The 14,767-nt window shown below is 37.2% G+C and overlaps 1 protein-coding gene and 1 long non-coding RNA gene across 17 annotated transcripts in view; one reads left to right on the top strand and one right to left on the bottom strand.

Annotated features, from left to right (window-relative positions):
* The window catches only part of LOC129022593 (uncharacterized), a 27,963-nt gene extending 13,275 nt beyond the window's left edge, over positions 1 to 14,688 (top strand). Inside the window, exon 3 of the long non-coding RNA XR_008496481.2 lies at positions 14,463 to 14,688. This is a non-coding gene — a long non-coding RNA (uncharacterized LOC129022593). The remainder of the gene's footprint in view (positions 1 to 14,462) is intronic.
* Positions 1 to 14,767, bottom strand: part of TTC3 (tetratricopeptide repeat domain 3) — a 130,789-nt gene that overhangs the window by 62,454 nt on the left and 53,568 nt on the right. For all 16 annotated transcript variants that reach the window (XM_063659743.1, XM_063659733.1, XM_063659739.1 and 13 more), the window contains 5 exons: positions 14,683 to 14,767; positions 11,956 to 12,090; positions 8,786 to 8,866; positions 6,820 to 6,932; positions 1,273 to 1,393 (listed from right to left, as the gene is read on the bottom strand). In XM_063659743.1, the coding sequence (XP_063515813.1) occupies positions 1,273 to 1,393; positions 6,820 to 6,932; positions 8,786 to 8,866; positions 11,956 to 12,090; positions 14,683 to 14,767 (535 nt within the window). The remainder of the gene's footprint in view (positions 1 to 1,272; positions 1,394 to 6,819; positions 6,933 to 8,785; positions 8,867 to 11,955; positions 12,091 to 14,682) is intronic.

The following is a 14,767-nucleotide window of genomic DNA, read 5'->3' as shown; positions in this document are numbered from 1 at the left end:
ACATAGATTAATTCCCTCCCTGGGGAACTCATGAACAGATTAATTCCCTCCCTGGGGTGAGTGAGTTCTCACTCCATTAGTTCCCTAAAGAGTTGGTTGTTAAAAAGAGCCTGGCACTTCCCTGTCTCCCACCATATGATCTCTACAGACAGGCTCTCCTATGCCTTCTGACACGAGTAGGAGCTATTGAAGGCCCTCACCAGCAGATGGTGACACCATGCTTTTTATACAGCCTGCAAAACCATAAGCCAACTTTTCTTCATAAATCACCAGTCTCAGGTACTCCTTTATAGCAACACAAATGGACTGAGACATGGTAACTCTGTGTTTAACTGTCTGAGGAACTGCCAGACTATTTTCCAAAGCAGCTGCGTCATTATACATTACCACCAGCAGTGTCTGAATCTTCCCATTTTTCTACACCCTTGCCAATATTTATTGTCTACCCACATCCTAGTGAGTGTGAAGTGGTATCTCACTGTGGTTTTGATTTGTGTTTCTCTGATAGCTAATGATGCTGAATGTCTTTTCATGTGCTAATTTTGGCCATTTGTATATCTTCTTTGCAGAAATGTCTATTCAGATCCTTTGACTACTTCTTAAATTAGATTATTTGTCTTTTTATTATTGAGTTGTAAAAGTCGACTTGTGTGATTTTAAAAGCTTCAGCCAAAATCAAGTTCTGAGTACATGTGAGAGTTCACTACAAGTAAAAGCCTATCTCAGTCATTTCACACATAAGTCTTTCTAGAACAAGCAAAGCATCTTTATGCTTCTGGATATGAGACTAAATTCATATTTTTCTGAATCTTCAAGTACCATCTCAGTAACTGTGGTAACTTTATGATGAAACAACAATACTATACCTTCCTCTAAGTGCAACCAAGTCCAGCATAGTGCATGATCACGCATACCCAGAAGTCAGAATGTCTGGACTCAACTTCCAGGACCACGATTTGCTTGCTGTTTCACCTTGAGTGCATCATTTCCCCTCTCTAAACTTAACCTTCCTCATCTGTGAAATGGGAATGATCACAGTGCCCCCTCTGCACAGGGCTGCCATAAGGATTAAGCATAATGATAAATGAAAGTACACGACTGGCACACAGAAAACATTCAATAAATGTCAGAGATTCTCATTAGACAGTAGAGGGGAAATGCATGTAAGGGAGGTGGGGATGGAATGCTCCTACCTCACCGCCTCCTGATACCTGAGTCAGTCAATGCAGATAAGCACTCACAGTAAGAAACACTGCAAAAATCAATGGTTACCTTTATTTTTTGTGGCTGAGACTCTTCAATAATCACATTACTTGTGGGCCAAGTTAACACTCCAGGAAGACGATAAATCAAGGTTCTTGCTTTCTCAAAGTGATTAAGAGCTTCTAGAAATCTAAAGTCATAATTATGAAAAAGGCATTAAAGATATAAAATGGTATTTTCATTCCCCTCAAAAGTCACCAGAGATCTCAAGCTTACTGGGACGAATGCATTTGATGAATCACTGAACAGCAATATTCAATGTAACCTAAATTTTCTTTAAAATAACAAAGTCACTATTGCTGTTTGCTATAAAAGTAATATACATTAAACACAACTCGTCTTGGACACTGGCTTTATTGTGGCAGGTGTACACTAGTTTTTTTTTTGTTTTTTTTGTTTATATATTTTTTTTTATTATACTTTAAGTTCTAGGGTACATGTGCACAATGTGCAGGTTTGTTACACAGGTATACATGTGCCATGTTGGTGTGCTGCACCCATTAACTCGTCATTTACATTAGGTATATCTCCTAATGCTATCCCTCTCCCCTCCCCCCACCCCACAACAGTCCCCGCGGTGTGATGTTCCCCTTCTTGTGTCCAAGTGTTCTCACTGTTCAATTCCCACCTATGAGTGAGAACATGCGGTGTTTGGTTTTTTGTCCTTGTGATAGTTTGCTGAGAATGATGGTTTCCAGCTTCATCCATGTCCCTACAAAGGACATGAACTCATCATTTTTTATGCCTGCATAGTATTCCACGGTGTATATGTGCCACATTTTCTTAATCCAGTCTATCATTGTTGGACATTTGGCTTGGTTCCAAGTCTTTGCTATTGTGAATAGTACCGCAATAAACATATGTGTGCATGTGTCTTTATAGCAGCATGATTTATAATCCTTTGGGTATATACCCAGTAATGGGATGGCTGGGTCAAATGGTATTTCTAGTTCTAGATCCCTGAGGAATCACCACACTTTCTTCCACAATGGTTGAACTAGTTTACAGTCCCACCAACAGTGTAAAAGTGTTCCTATTTCTCCACATCCTCTCCAGCACCTGTTGTTTCCTGACTTTTTAATGATCGCCATTCTAACTGGTGTGAGATGGTATCTCATTGTGGTTTTGATTTGCATTTCTCTGATGGCCAGTGATGACGAGCATTTTTTCATGTGTCTGTTGGCTGCATAAATGTCTTCTTTTGAGAAGTGTCTGTTCATATCCTTCACCCACTTGTTGATGGGGTTGTTTATTTCTTGTAAATTTGTTTGAGTTCTTTGTAGATTCTGGATATTAGCTCTTTGTCAGATGAGTAGATTGCAAAAATTTTCTCCCATTCTGTAGGTTGCCTGTTCACTCTGATGGTAGTTTCTTTTGCTGTGCAGAAGCTCTTTAGTTTAATTAGATCCCATTTGTCAATTTTGGCTTTTGTTACCATTGCTTTTGGTGTTTTAGACATGAAGTCCTTGCCCATGCCTATGTCCTGAATGGTATTGCTTAGATTTTCTTCTAGGGTTTTTATGGTTTTAGGTCTAACATTTAAGTCTTTAATCTATCTTGAATTAATTTTTGTATAAGGTGTAAGGAAGGGATCCAGTTTCAGCTTTCTACATATGGCTAGCCAGTTTTCCCAGCACCATTTGTTGAATAGGGAATCCTTTGCACATTTCTTGTTTTTGTCAGGTTTGTCAAAGATCAGATAGTTGTAGATGTGTGGTACTATTTCTGAGGGCTCTGTTGTGTTCCATTGGTCTATATCTCTGCTTTGGTACCAGTACCATGCTGTTTTGGTTACTGTAGCCTTGTAGTATAGTTTGAAATCAGGTAGTGTGATGCCTCCGGCTTTATTCTTTTGGCTTAGGATTGACTTAGCAATGGGGGCTCTTTTTTAGTTCCATATGAACTTTACAGTAGTTTTTTCCAATTCTGTGAAGAAAGTCATTGGTAGCTTGATGGGGATGGCACTAAATCTATAAATTATCTTGGGCAATATGGCCATTTTCACGATATTGATTCTTCCTACCCATGAGCATGGAATGTTCTTCCATTTGTTTGTGTCCTCTTTTATTTCATTGAGCAGTGGTTTGTAGTTCTTGAAGAGGTCCTTCACATCCCTTGTTAAGTTGGAGTCTTAGGTATTTTATTCTCTTTGAAGCAATTGTGAATGGGAGTTCACTCATGATTTGGCTCTCTGTCTAATGTTGGTGTATAAGAATGCTTGTGATTTTTGCACATTGATTTTGTATCCTGAGACTTTGCTGAAGTTGCTTATCAGCTTAAGGGGATTTTGGGCTGAGACGATGGGGTTTTCTAGATATAAAATCATGTCATCTGCAAACAGGGACAATTTGACTTCCTCTTTTCCTAATTGAATACCCTTTCTTTCTTTCTCCTGTCTGATTGCCCTGGCCAGAACTTCCAACACTAGTTGAATAGGAGTGGTGAGAGAGGGCATCCCTGTCTTGTGCCAGTTTTCAAAGGGAATGCTTCCAGTTTTTGCCCATTCAGTATGATATTGGCTGTGGGTTTGTCATAAATAGCTTTTATTATTTTGAGATACGTCCCATCAATACCTAATTTATTGAGAGTTTTTAGCATGAAGGGCTGTTGAATTTTGTCAAAGGCCTTCTCTGCATCTATTGAGATAATCATGTGGTTTTTGTCTTTGGTTCTGTTTATATGCTGGATTACGTTTATTGATTTGTGTATGTTGAACCAGCCTTGCATCCCAGGGATGAAGCCCACTTGATCCTGGTGGATAAGCTTTTTGATGTGCTGCTGGATTCAGTTTGCCAGTATTTTATTAAGGATTTTTGCATCGATGTTCATCAGGGATATTGGTCTAAAATTCTCTTTTTTTGTTGTGTCTCTGTGTTATTGTTGTTTTTGAGATGGAGTCTCACTCTGTCGCCCAGGCTGGAGTTCAGTGGTGCAATCTCGGCTCACTGCAACCTCCGCCTCCTGGGTTCAAGTGATTCTTTCTGCCTCAGCCACCTGAGTAGCTGGAACTACAGGCGCACACCACCACACCCAGCTAATTTTTGTATTTTTTTAGTAGAGACGGGGTTTCACCATACTGGCCAGGCTGATGTCAAACTCCTAACCTCGTGATCTGCCTGCCTAGGCCTCCCAAAGTGCTGGGATTACAGGCGTGAGCCACCATGCCCGGACCAATGTACACTAGTTCTTTTAAAGTCGGTACTTACTTTTTAAAGTTTCCAACAATTGAAACAGAAAACTGAATAATCTGTTCAATCTTTGTTTCATTAACTAAACTAATTAAAGTAGATTCTTACAGAGAAATAGCAAACCTCCACTTCAACTAATAATTCATAAATAGGGGAATTTTTTTTATTGGACTCTATTACGACAACGGTAGTAAAAATTTCTCTGCTAAAAAAATTTTTAAGGCATCATGTATTCTGGATGTTTTCTCTCAACCACAGAACAGTGAATTATTTTAACAAAACAAATATTTAAATGGGTATTTAAATTGCTTTAACTATAAATATGAAATGTTTTAGTTCCGATTTGATTCATGATTTGAAGAAATAATGTCAATAGATTCCCACAGTCCATTCAATGGAAGAATATAAAGTACTTAATTATAAAGTTAACCAAGGCTGGCACAGTGGCTCATGCCTGTAATCTCAACATTTTGGGAGGCCAAGGCAGGTGGATCACCTGAGGTCAGAAGTTCGAAACCAGCCTGACCAACATAGTGAAACCTCATCTCTACTAAAAATACAAGATTAGCTGGGTGTGGTGGCACATGCCTGTAATCCCAGCTACTTGGGAGGCTGAGGCAGGAGAATTGCCTCCAGGAGGCGGAGGTTGCAGTGAGCCAAGATTGTGCCACTGCACCCCAGCCTGGGCAACAAGAGCAAAACTCTGTCTCCAAAAAAAAAAAAAAAAAAGAGTTAAACAAGTCTTTATTATTCTCTTCACACTAGAGAAGTTTCCTGCCTTCTCTAATCCTGAAATTACTTCCCAATTTAAAAACTTATTTTTGCCTATAGCTATAGTAAGATTCATGTGCAGAAAAGCTAGACCACCATACACTAAAAGACAGTCATAAATCATAGGATTTCAAAGCAGAAACTGCACATTACAACACCAAAAAACAGCATATTTGCTATTTAGTCCCACACAATAATATTCAGAAATTAAAATGTAAATGCTTTTCAACATGGCAAAGACTTTCTAGTTTTGCATAATCTCCATGATTCTAAACATTTAAGTAATTTTTCTAGACCTTGTGAATTTGCATGTGACTAATGCATCAAATGGGTATATCCTAAACAATTTATACTAAACTTTTAAACTAGTTTCATTTGCTAATCCTGTAAAGGTGATTGCTAAGTCCTCACTTTCCCTGCATCTACTTGATCCTTAATATAGCTCAGCTAAGACAGACAGTAATTTCATGAAGTAAAAAAAAACTTTCTTTTTTTTTTTTTTGAGACGGAGTGTCACTCTGTCACCCAGGCTAGAGTGCAGTGGCGCAGTCTTGACTCACTGCAACCTCCGCCTCCTGGGTTCAAGCAATTCTCTTGCCTCAGCATCCCAAGTAGCTGGGAGTACAGGCACACACCACCACACCTGGCTAATTTTTGTATTTTTAGTAGAGACAGGGTTTCAACATATTGGTCAGGCTGATCTCAAACTCCTGACCTCAGGTGATTCACCCACTGGCCTCCCAAAGTGCTGGGATTCCAGGTGTGGGCCACTGTGCCTGGCTGAAAAAAAAAACTTTCTTTAATTTAAAAAAATCTATAAAGGAGGTTCTAGGCACATTCTAAGACTGGGGTGGGGGGGGATTCCCCAAAATCTCATAAAATTTCCCCTAACAAGTTAAATGAAAATTGAAAGACAGAACTTATAAATAATATTCAATCAGTCAACAATTATTTCTTTACAAAGTAATCTAACATACCTACCTCCATATTAGGTACAAGTGGCAGAAACAGATTTTCTTTTTTTAAAGCTCAAGACATAAACCTGTCCCCTCAGGGACATACTGACATTCAGGGAGACAAGACTAAGAGACATGAGGCATTTAGAGAACAGCTTCAATATTAAACTGCGAGTAAGGATTACAACGACAATAGAGTTCAGAGGAGAGATTTTTATTCCTAACTTATGATGTCTTTGAACACAAATATACCTCTTATTTAAAACCATCTTCATACAGATTTTTAAAAAATAATTAAACCAAAAAAATTAAACAATCAGATTTTAAAAACATTAGTTTATATCAATTCACTCACTATCTATAGATGATGATTATACACTAGACTATTAAATCTTTAATGTCAAATTACTCTATTGTTGACTTATTAAATTTAAAATCAGGAAGTACCAAGAACTGCAATGACTGGCCTTGCTTTAACAATTAATATTGATAGTGAAATTTCAGGTCCTCAAAGTAAATCACAATTATGATAGTGTGCTACAGAGGAGATATCAAAATAATTCCAGAAAATGGATCATTATCACATTGGATTTTAAATGAGTTACCAGCCTAGAGCTTAAAGTAGTGTCATTTCTACTAACCTGTTTTTTTTCAAATATACTTTTCCAATTCCACAGTAGGCCAAGCAATCAAGTCCCTCATTGGGGTAGTGTTCAATAATCCTCTTAAACTGGTTTTCGGCTTCAGATAATTCCTTCAATATCAGTGAAAACAATGATCACTTACATACAAAGAGAAATACTGAAATAAATTTTATCTAAAGGTTGATTTTTTAATAATATTAAAATAACAACTGCATATCCCCAAATTCCTGTGGCAAAATTATACCTCTGTGTTTCACTTTCTTAGGAATTATATAAATTTCTGATCATATAGATAGTCAGAGACACAACCAAACCAATCCTGCTGAACACATCAGACAATCAACCTATAAGCATTTACTAGTACGCACTAAGGGCCTGGCGTGTGCTGGCTAATACTAAAAAGAGTCAAATCGCGTTTTTGTTTTTGTTTTTTAAAAAAGGCTAATTATGGTGTAAACACACCATAACACAGATCCGATTAAGTGCTAATCTCTTGGAAGGAATGCCATTCCAACGACGTTGTCACAGTCTTTTGTGGCACAAGACGGATGAAAGCTCTGTCTTAAAAACAGCCCTTTAGTAAAAACTTAACAGAGCTTAGAGTACATTCTTTTTTGAATATTCTCAACAGTGAAAAACCACTAAGTTGAATGAATTTTGTTTTTGGAAAATATCCAAAAGATACTTAGTTCTAAGAAATACTGGTAACCCTACTGTGAGTGAAAAAAAGAAATGTCACTACAAAATGGAGCTTTGAGGCCAGTTCCAAAGGAGGCATTCTAAAAAGGTTTGAAGCAAGGGCTGTCCTCTGATGAAATTCTTCTAAACATGTAAGTTCTACTATAACACTTGTTTTTTTTTTTTCCAAATCAGTCTCACTATTTTACATTAAATCACAAATGTAATAAATGATTTATTCAATTCTAATAAGGTAAAATATGATATTTATTATTATTCTGTCAGGAATAAAATGAAAATCATGAAGTTCTGTCTCCAACTGTCCTTGGAAAATAGAATTAGAGAGCATTCATGGGAAATATTATTAATCTGTGACACTGAGATCAAGGAAAATGAATCTTGGGCACTGTCAACTTCTGGGAGAGAACAGAACGTAAAAGACTACTTAGATCCTCACTAGGTGGCAAGTTAAGAGTTAAACCTTCATCTAGACAGGGAAAAATAGAGCCCAAATTATATATTATACTTGAGGTAATTCTAGAGCATTTCAACATTTATAGCAAACTCAAAACCTCAGAAAGCAAAGTTATAATGCCAAACAGTATAGGTAGGTAAACATTCCAGGAGAGCCAGGCAGGAGCATGACTAACGGAAATCCTGGGAGCTCATGTCTATACACTGACTACATGCAGTTATAGGAAGCCTGCAATCCAGAAATAATACAATACCCAAGTACTTTCTACCTAGAAATAAGAGATACTAACACTATCATTGTTACCTTTGTTTTTCTAGGAAAATAGCATAACACGATACCTCCCCAGGTCCATTCCCTCCTGCCATCACTAAAGGCAGCCATTATCTTAAATTTTATATAAACATAATCCATATTTTTTTCACTTTTTTACAAGATGCACAGAATTCATAAACAGTATATAGTACTGTTATGTATGTTTTCCAAATAGTATATAAGTTGGATCACAATGTTTATGTCCTCCAACTTGCCTTTCCCTCAAGATTATGTTTCTGAAATCTATCTATCATGATACATTACATCCTAATTTTTACACAAATGAAAAGTAGATGCCCACTGATTGCCTGGCAAAGCCTTTTTCTAATAGGAAACCAACTAAATATTCTTTAAAAACACAAACTAAATTAAACTGAGATATTTCAGACAAAATTATCAGAAGGTACAGAGAAGAAAATGGGTAAAAATGAGAAAATAATTTTTATAAGATATGTCAATATCATTTTAATTGTTTATTACCACTGTTATAAATCTTACCTCAGGCTGTCCTATTCCAAGGAGAGAAATGGCAAGTCCATAGACAACCAAAACATAGTTAATCATGGCCAGGTTCAATTGCTGTCAATAAAAATGCCTCAGTTAAAAATCTGAACATAATTCTGCCCAATTTGCATCTAGTCACAACAGAAAAAGAAGTGTAATAGAATCTCACTAATCAATCTTACTAATCAATGATTGTCATAAAATCTCACTCATCAATATGATTGGCCAAATCAAAGTAGAAAAGAGATTTTTGTTCCAATAAAGCAGTTATTCTGCTATTTAAAACACAGAATCTCTGTCTGAGTTCCTTGAGGCATGGTTCATAATAGATTAATTTATAATTGAAGTCATATTATTTTGCATATAAGGGGTACTAGTGACAGATTAAGACATTTACTTAGCTATTATAAGCATACCTCAGAGATACTGTGGGTTCGGCTCTGGAGCATCACAACAAAGCAAATATCACAATCAAGTGAGTCTCACAAACTTGTGGGTTTCCCAGTGCATATAAAAGTTATGTTTAAGTGATACTGTAGTTTATTAAGTGTGTAGTAGCATTATGTCTATTAAACAATGTACACACCTTAATTTAAGACTTTATTGCTACAAATGCTAATGATCATCTGAGGGTTTACTGAGTCATAATCTTTTTTTAAACTTTTTTAAAAATTATACTTTAAGTTCTGGGATACATGTGCAGAAGAACGTGCAGGTTTGTTACACAGGTGTAACACGTGCCACGGTGGTTTGCTGCACCCATCAACCGTCATCTACATTGGGTATTTCTAGTGAGTCACAATCTTTTTGTTGGTGGATGGTCTTGCCTTGATATTGACGACTGCTAACTGTTCAGGGTGGTAGTTCCTGAAAATTAAGGCGCTGTGGCAATTTCTTAAAATAAGACAATGAAGTCTGTCGTACTGATTGACTCTTACTTTCAGAAAAGGTTTCTCTGTAATGTGTGATGCTGTTTGACAGTATTTTACCCACACTAGAACTTCTTTCAAAATTGGAGTGAATCCTCTCAAATCCTGCCACTGCTTGATCAACTAAGATTCTCATTTCAACAATATTCACAGCATCTTCACAAGGAATAGATTCTATTTCAAGAAATGACTTTTTTTGTTCATGTGTAAAAAGCAACTCCTTATCCCTTCAAGTTTTACCCTGAGGTTGCAGCAATTCAGTCACATCTTCAGGCTCCACTTCTAATACTCTTGCTTGTTCCACCACATCTGCAGTGACTTCCTCCACTAACGTCCTGAACCCCTCAAAGTCATCCATGAGGGCTGGAATTTACTTCTTCCAAACTCCTGTAAATGTTGATATTTTGATCTCTCACATGCATCATGAATGTTCTTTATGGGATCTAGAGTGGTGATCCTTTCCAGAAGGTTTTCAATTTACTTTGTCCAGATCCAACAAAGGAATCACTATGGCAGCTATAGCCTTATAAAATATGTTTCTTAAATATTAAGACTTGAAAGTCAAAATGACTCCTTGATCCATAGGCTACAGAATGGATATTGTGTTACCAGGCATGAAAACAACATTCATCTCCTTGTACATGTACACCAGATCTCCTGGGCAATCAGGTGCATTGTCAATGAGCAGTAGTATTTTGCAAAGAATCTTTTATTCTAGCAGTAGGTCTCAACAGTGGGCTTAAAGTACTTAGTAAACCATGCTGTAAACAGACGTGCTGCCATTCACGCTTTGTTGTTCCATTTCTGGGGCTCCAGGCAGAGTGAATTAGCATAATTCTTAAGGGCCTGAGGATTTTTGGAACATAAATGAGCACTGGCTTCAACTGAAGTCACCAGCTGCATCAGTCCCTAATGAGTAATGAGCCCGTCCTTTCTGAAGCTTTGAAACCAGACATTGACTTCTCTCTAGTTATGAAAGTCCTAGATGGCATCTTCTTCCAACAGAAGGTTGTTTAGTCTCCATTGACAATCTGTTGTTTAGCGTAGCCACCTTCATCAATGATCTTCACTAGATCTCGATAACTTGCTGCAGCTTCTCCATCAGCACTTGCTGCTTCACCTTGCACTTTTATGTTATGGAAGTAACTTCTTTCCTTCAATCTCATGAACCAACTTCTGCTAGTTTCAAACTATTCTTTGGCAGCTTCCTCACCTCTCTCAGCCTTCACAGAATAGAAGAGTTAGAGTCTTGCTCTGGATTAGGCTCTGGCTTAAGAGAATGTTGTGGCTGGTTTGATCTTCTACCCAGATCACTAAGACTCTCCACGTCGGCAAGAAAGCTGTTTCACCTTCTTGTCATTCATGTGTTCACTGAAGTAGCACTTTTAATTTCCTTCAAAAACTTTTTCTTTGCATTCACAATTTGGCTATTTGGCACAAGAGGACTAGCTTTCTGCCTATCTTGGCTTTCGACATACCTTCCTCACGAAACTTAATCATTCTAGTTTTTTATTTAAAGTGAGAGACGTGCAACTCTTCCTTTCACTTGAATACTTAGAGGCCACTGTAGGGTCATTAATTGGCCTAATTTCAATATCGTGTCTCAGGGAACAGGGAGACTTAAAGAAGGGGGTGGCAGAGCACTCAGAACACACACACACAATTTATTAAGTTCCCTTTCTTACACAGGCACAGGTTGTAGTGCCCCAAAATAATTACAATAGTAACATCAAAGATCACTGATCACAGATACAGTGATAATGATAATGAAAAAGTCTGACATATTGTGAGAATTACCAAAATGTGACACATGCTTTCAGAAAAATGGCACCAACAGACTTGCTTGACAAGGGTTGCCACAAATCTTCAATTTGTAAAAAATGCATTGTCTGCAAAGTACAATAAAGCAAAGCATAATGAAACGAGGTGTGCCTGTACTTTCTTCCTGGGTGAAAAGGTGTGACTAAAGTTAGCTGAAATCCTTGATTTAGAGAAAAAGCCAGTTCTAATGACCCTAAACTATAGTCAAGGACAGAATATAAACATGGATCACATATTGAACATACTCATGAAGTCTGAATTGGAGCAGTACCTGCTTCCCATAACCTGAAGTAGATTCAGCCAATCTCAGCAAGGTCTTAGGTATATTTACAATGAGTTAAGGCCTTGGTTCTCTTCTGCATTCATCTGAGGTGTATTAGCATTGATAAACAAGTTATGATATGGCAAATTTACCTTTATTTTTTGAGGATCTAAACCGTTCAGCAACTCTGTAAAGGCCTGTGCAGCGCTGCGGCAACGCTGCTCCAATAAGGCCATATAGCCATCTTGAATTAAGCTTCTCAGCATTTTCATTATATTAGCAAAATCCTGGAAAAAAGGAATTCTATTTCAGTAACCTGAATCTACACATTTTTAATTTAAAACTTAAGATGCCAAGTTCAGAGTAATATTTTATAACTAATGATAAAATGTTTAAATCAATACCCAAACTACCCTTATTCATCATATTCCTTTCTCAGCACCACACTTTTCAAGTGAAAATGAAAAGGTACTGCTTTACCGTCCTAACTGCAACACCTCTTCTGTTGCCTGTGACAAAGGTGACTCATTTTACGCTACATGGTACTAAGCCTCACTTGCTCTCCAGACTAAGCAGACAGTATCCTCGAGTTTTAACAATATATATGAAAAACACCAGGCATCACTTAAATAAGTAAATTGTTTGGGAGTAGAACAATTAGACACTTAAGAACATACAATCAATATTCTGATCACTACCAGATTTTAACAACTGCCATCCTGCTCTGAAACAAACCTTAATTCTAAGCAAGAAATAAATATTGTAATTGTTAACTGTACTCCTGCCTAACATATATTTGAATATAACTAGATAAAATTACTGGGAGAGATAACAATAGGTTAAATGCAAAAGGAATAACATAAGGAATAAAAAATAAAAACAAAATTGCTATCATGTGCCCTTAAAGTGAGAAAAACTTTATAATTTGAATACACATTATAATTTGAATTCATATTTTAGTGACATGGGAATAGCTGTAAGTCACCAAAGTTCCACAAAGATTGGAGAGGCAAGGCTAGACATTAAGCCTAAAATCTCCTCACTCCTTGCTATACACATGTGTGCCATTCAAAGGGGCAGCAAATGCAAATATGTATGTTGTATTCCTCACCGTTCCTAACAATGAAGATCCAAAAGGAGGCCCCACTGCACAAATCACAGAGGAAAAAGCAGTTTGGTTACCCATTAACAAAAGCCTTCTGCTGGCCTTTTTTTTTTTTTTTGAGATGGAGTCTTGCTCTGTTGCCAGGCTGGAGTGCAGTGGCAGATCTCAGCTCACTGCAACCTCCGCCTCGGGGTTCAAGTGATCTCCTGCCTCAGCCTCCTGGGTAGCTAGGACTACAGGTGCGTGCCACCACACCCATCTAATTTTTTGTATTTTTAGTAGAGATGGGGTTTCGCCATGTTGGCCAGGATGGTTTTAATCTCTTGACCTCATGATCCGCCCACCTTGGCCTCCCAAAGTGCTGGGATTACAGGCGTGAGCCCCTGCACCCGGCCTCTGCTGGCTTTTGAACCAATGAATCAAAGTTTGGCAGAATGCTCACCAGAATATGCATGGAAAAGAGCAGCTCTCACAAAAACTTAAAAGCTCGATGACAGCCATACTTGTTTTAAGATATGAACTTGAAGTTATAAATGATGACGTACTAGCCCTACAAATCCTAGTTATTAGCCTTGCATAAACTCATTCAATTTTAATCTTGTTCTCATTCTTTTTCTTTCTTCTTTAAAAGAGACAGGGCTCCCAAACTAGTGAGAGGCTTAAAAAAGAAAACAAAAGAAAATAATAAATAAATAAGACAGGGCCTTCCTATGTTGCCCAGGCTGGAGTGCAGTGGTGGTTAATCCTCTCACCTCAGCCTCCTGAGGAGCTGGGATTACAGACACATGCCACCATGCCCAGCTTTCTTTATCAGTCTAGAAATCAGATCCATACAGCCTCATGCTTTCATTGGAAGTGACTTCCCTCAATACGACATAAATGATCTGTCTGAAAGCTCCAGCAGAGCAGGCCAAATCACATCACTGCACACCCAATCTCTCTCACTCCTCAGCATATGGAGAGAGCCTCAATCAAACTGTGTTGAATGAACAAACAGAGGCTCAAAAACAGCCATCATATTTATTTAAATAGTCTTTTCATCTTCACAGGCTGTCATCTATTTTAGTATTTCATGGTTTTTAGAGTCAGTAAAAATCAATGTAAAAAGATATAATTTAAAATCTCCAACTTTAAGAAATTCTCAAAAATGTTTTTAAGCAAATGATTAGGAATCTATTTTAGTTCTTTGGAAAATATCTGTTATGTATACCTAAAAAAAGATCCACATGTTTTGAAATGAGTATTCTATTCCATGTTAATGCATATTTTCCATCATGAAGTAACATAAAAAGAATTTTATATACAACATTATCTGATTAAGTTAAATCATTTAAAGAATAAAAGTTTGCCCTCTAATGATTTTAGAGTAAGTATAATGAAACTGTGTTTAAATCTTTTAAAAATATTTAAAGTTAATATTACTGTTAACTCTTTGAGAAGCAAATAATTCCACAGTGCTAATCATTAGCTAACATAATTATCAAGTTAATATTTAAATTAGTGATAGATTGGATTCTTAGCAGTCATATATATTAAATGATTTGTCTATTACAGCTGGGTGCAACAGCTCACACCTGTAATCCCAACACTTTAAGAGGATTGCTTGAGGCCAGGAGTTTGAAACCAACCTGGACAACACAGTGAGACCCCATCTCTACAAAACTACAACATAATACAATAATTATATTTAAAAAATCTTAGAGATGTACATGATTAGAACTTGATTCATGTGAACAATGTTTTGTTTTTTCCATTGGAAAAGCTTCTCCATTACCTGGTGTGCAGCTCTGGAAGATTTAGAAAACTGTTTCTCCAAGATGTTCTTCAAATCTGCTGGTAAAGTCAATGGTGAACTAGAA

This window comes from Pongo pygmaeus, chromosome 22 (assembly GCF_028885625.2).
Source record: "Pongo pygmaeus isolate AG05252 chromosome 22, NHGRI_mPonPyg2-v2.0_pri, whole genome shotgun sequence".
In the NCBI taxonomy this organism is placed as follows: Eukaryota; Metazoa; Chordata; class Mammalia; order Primates; family Hominidae; genus Pongo; species Pongo pygmaeus.
This window is presented reverse-complemented; position numbering and strand designations above follow the sequence as displayed.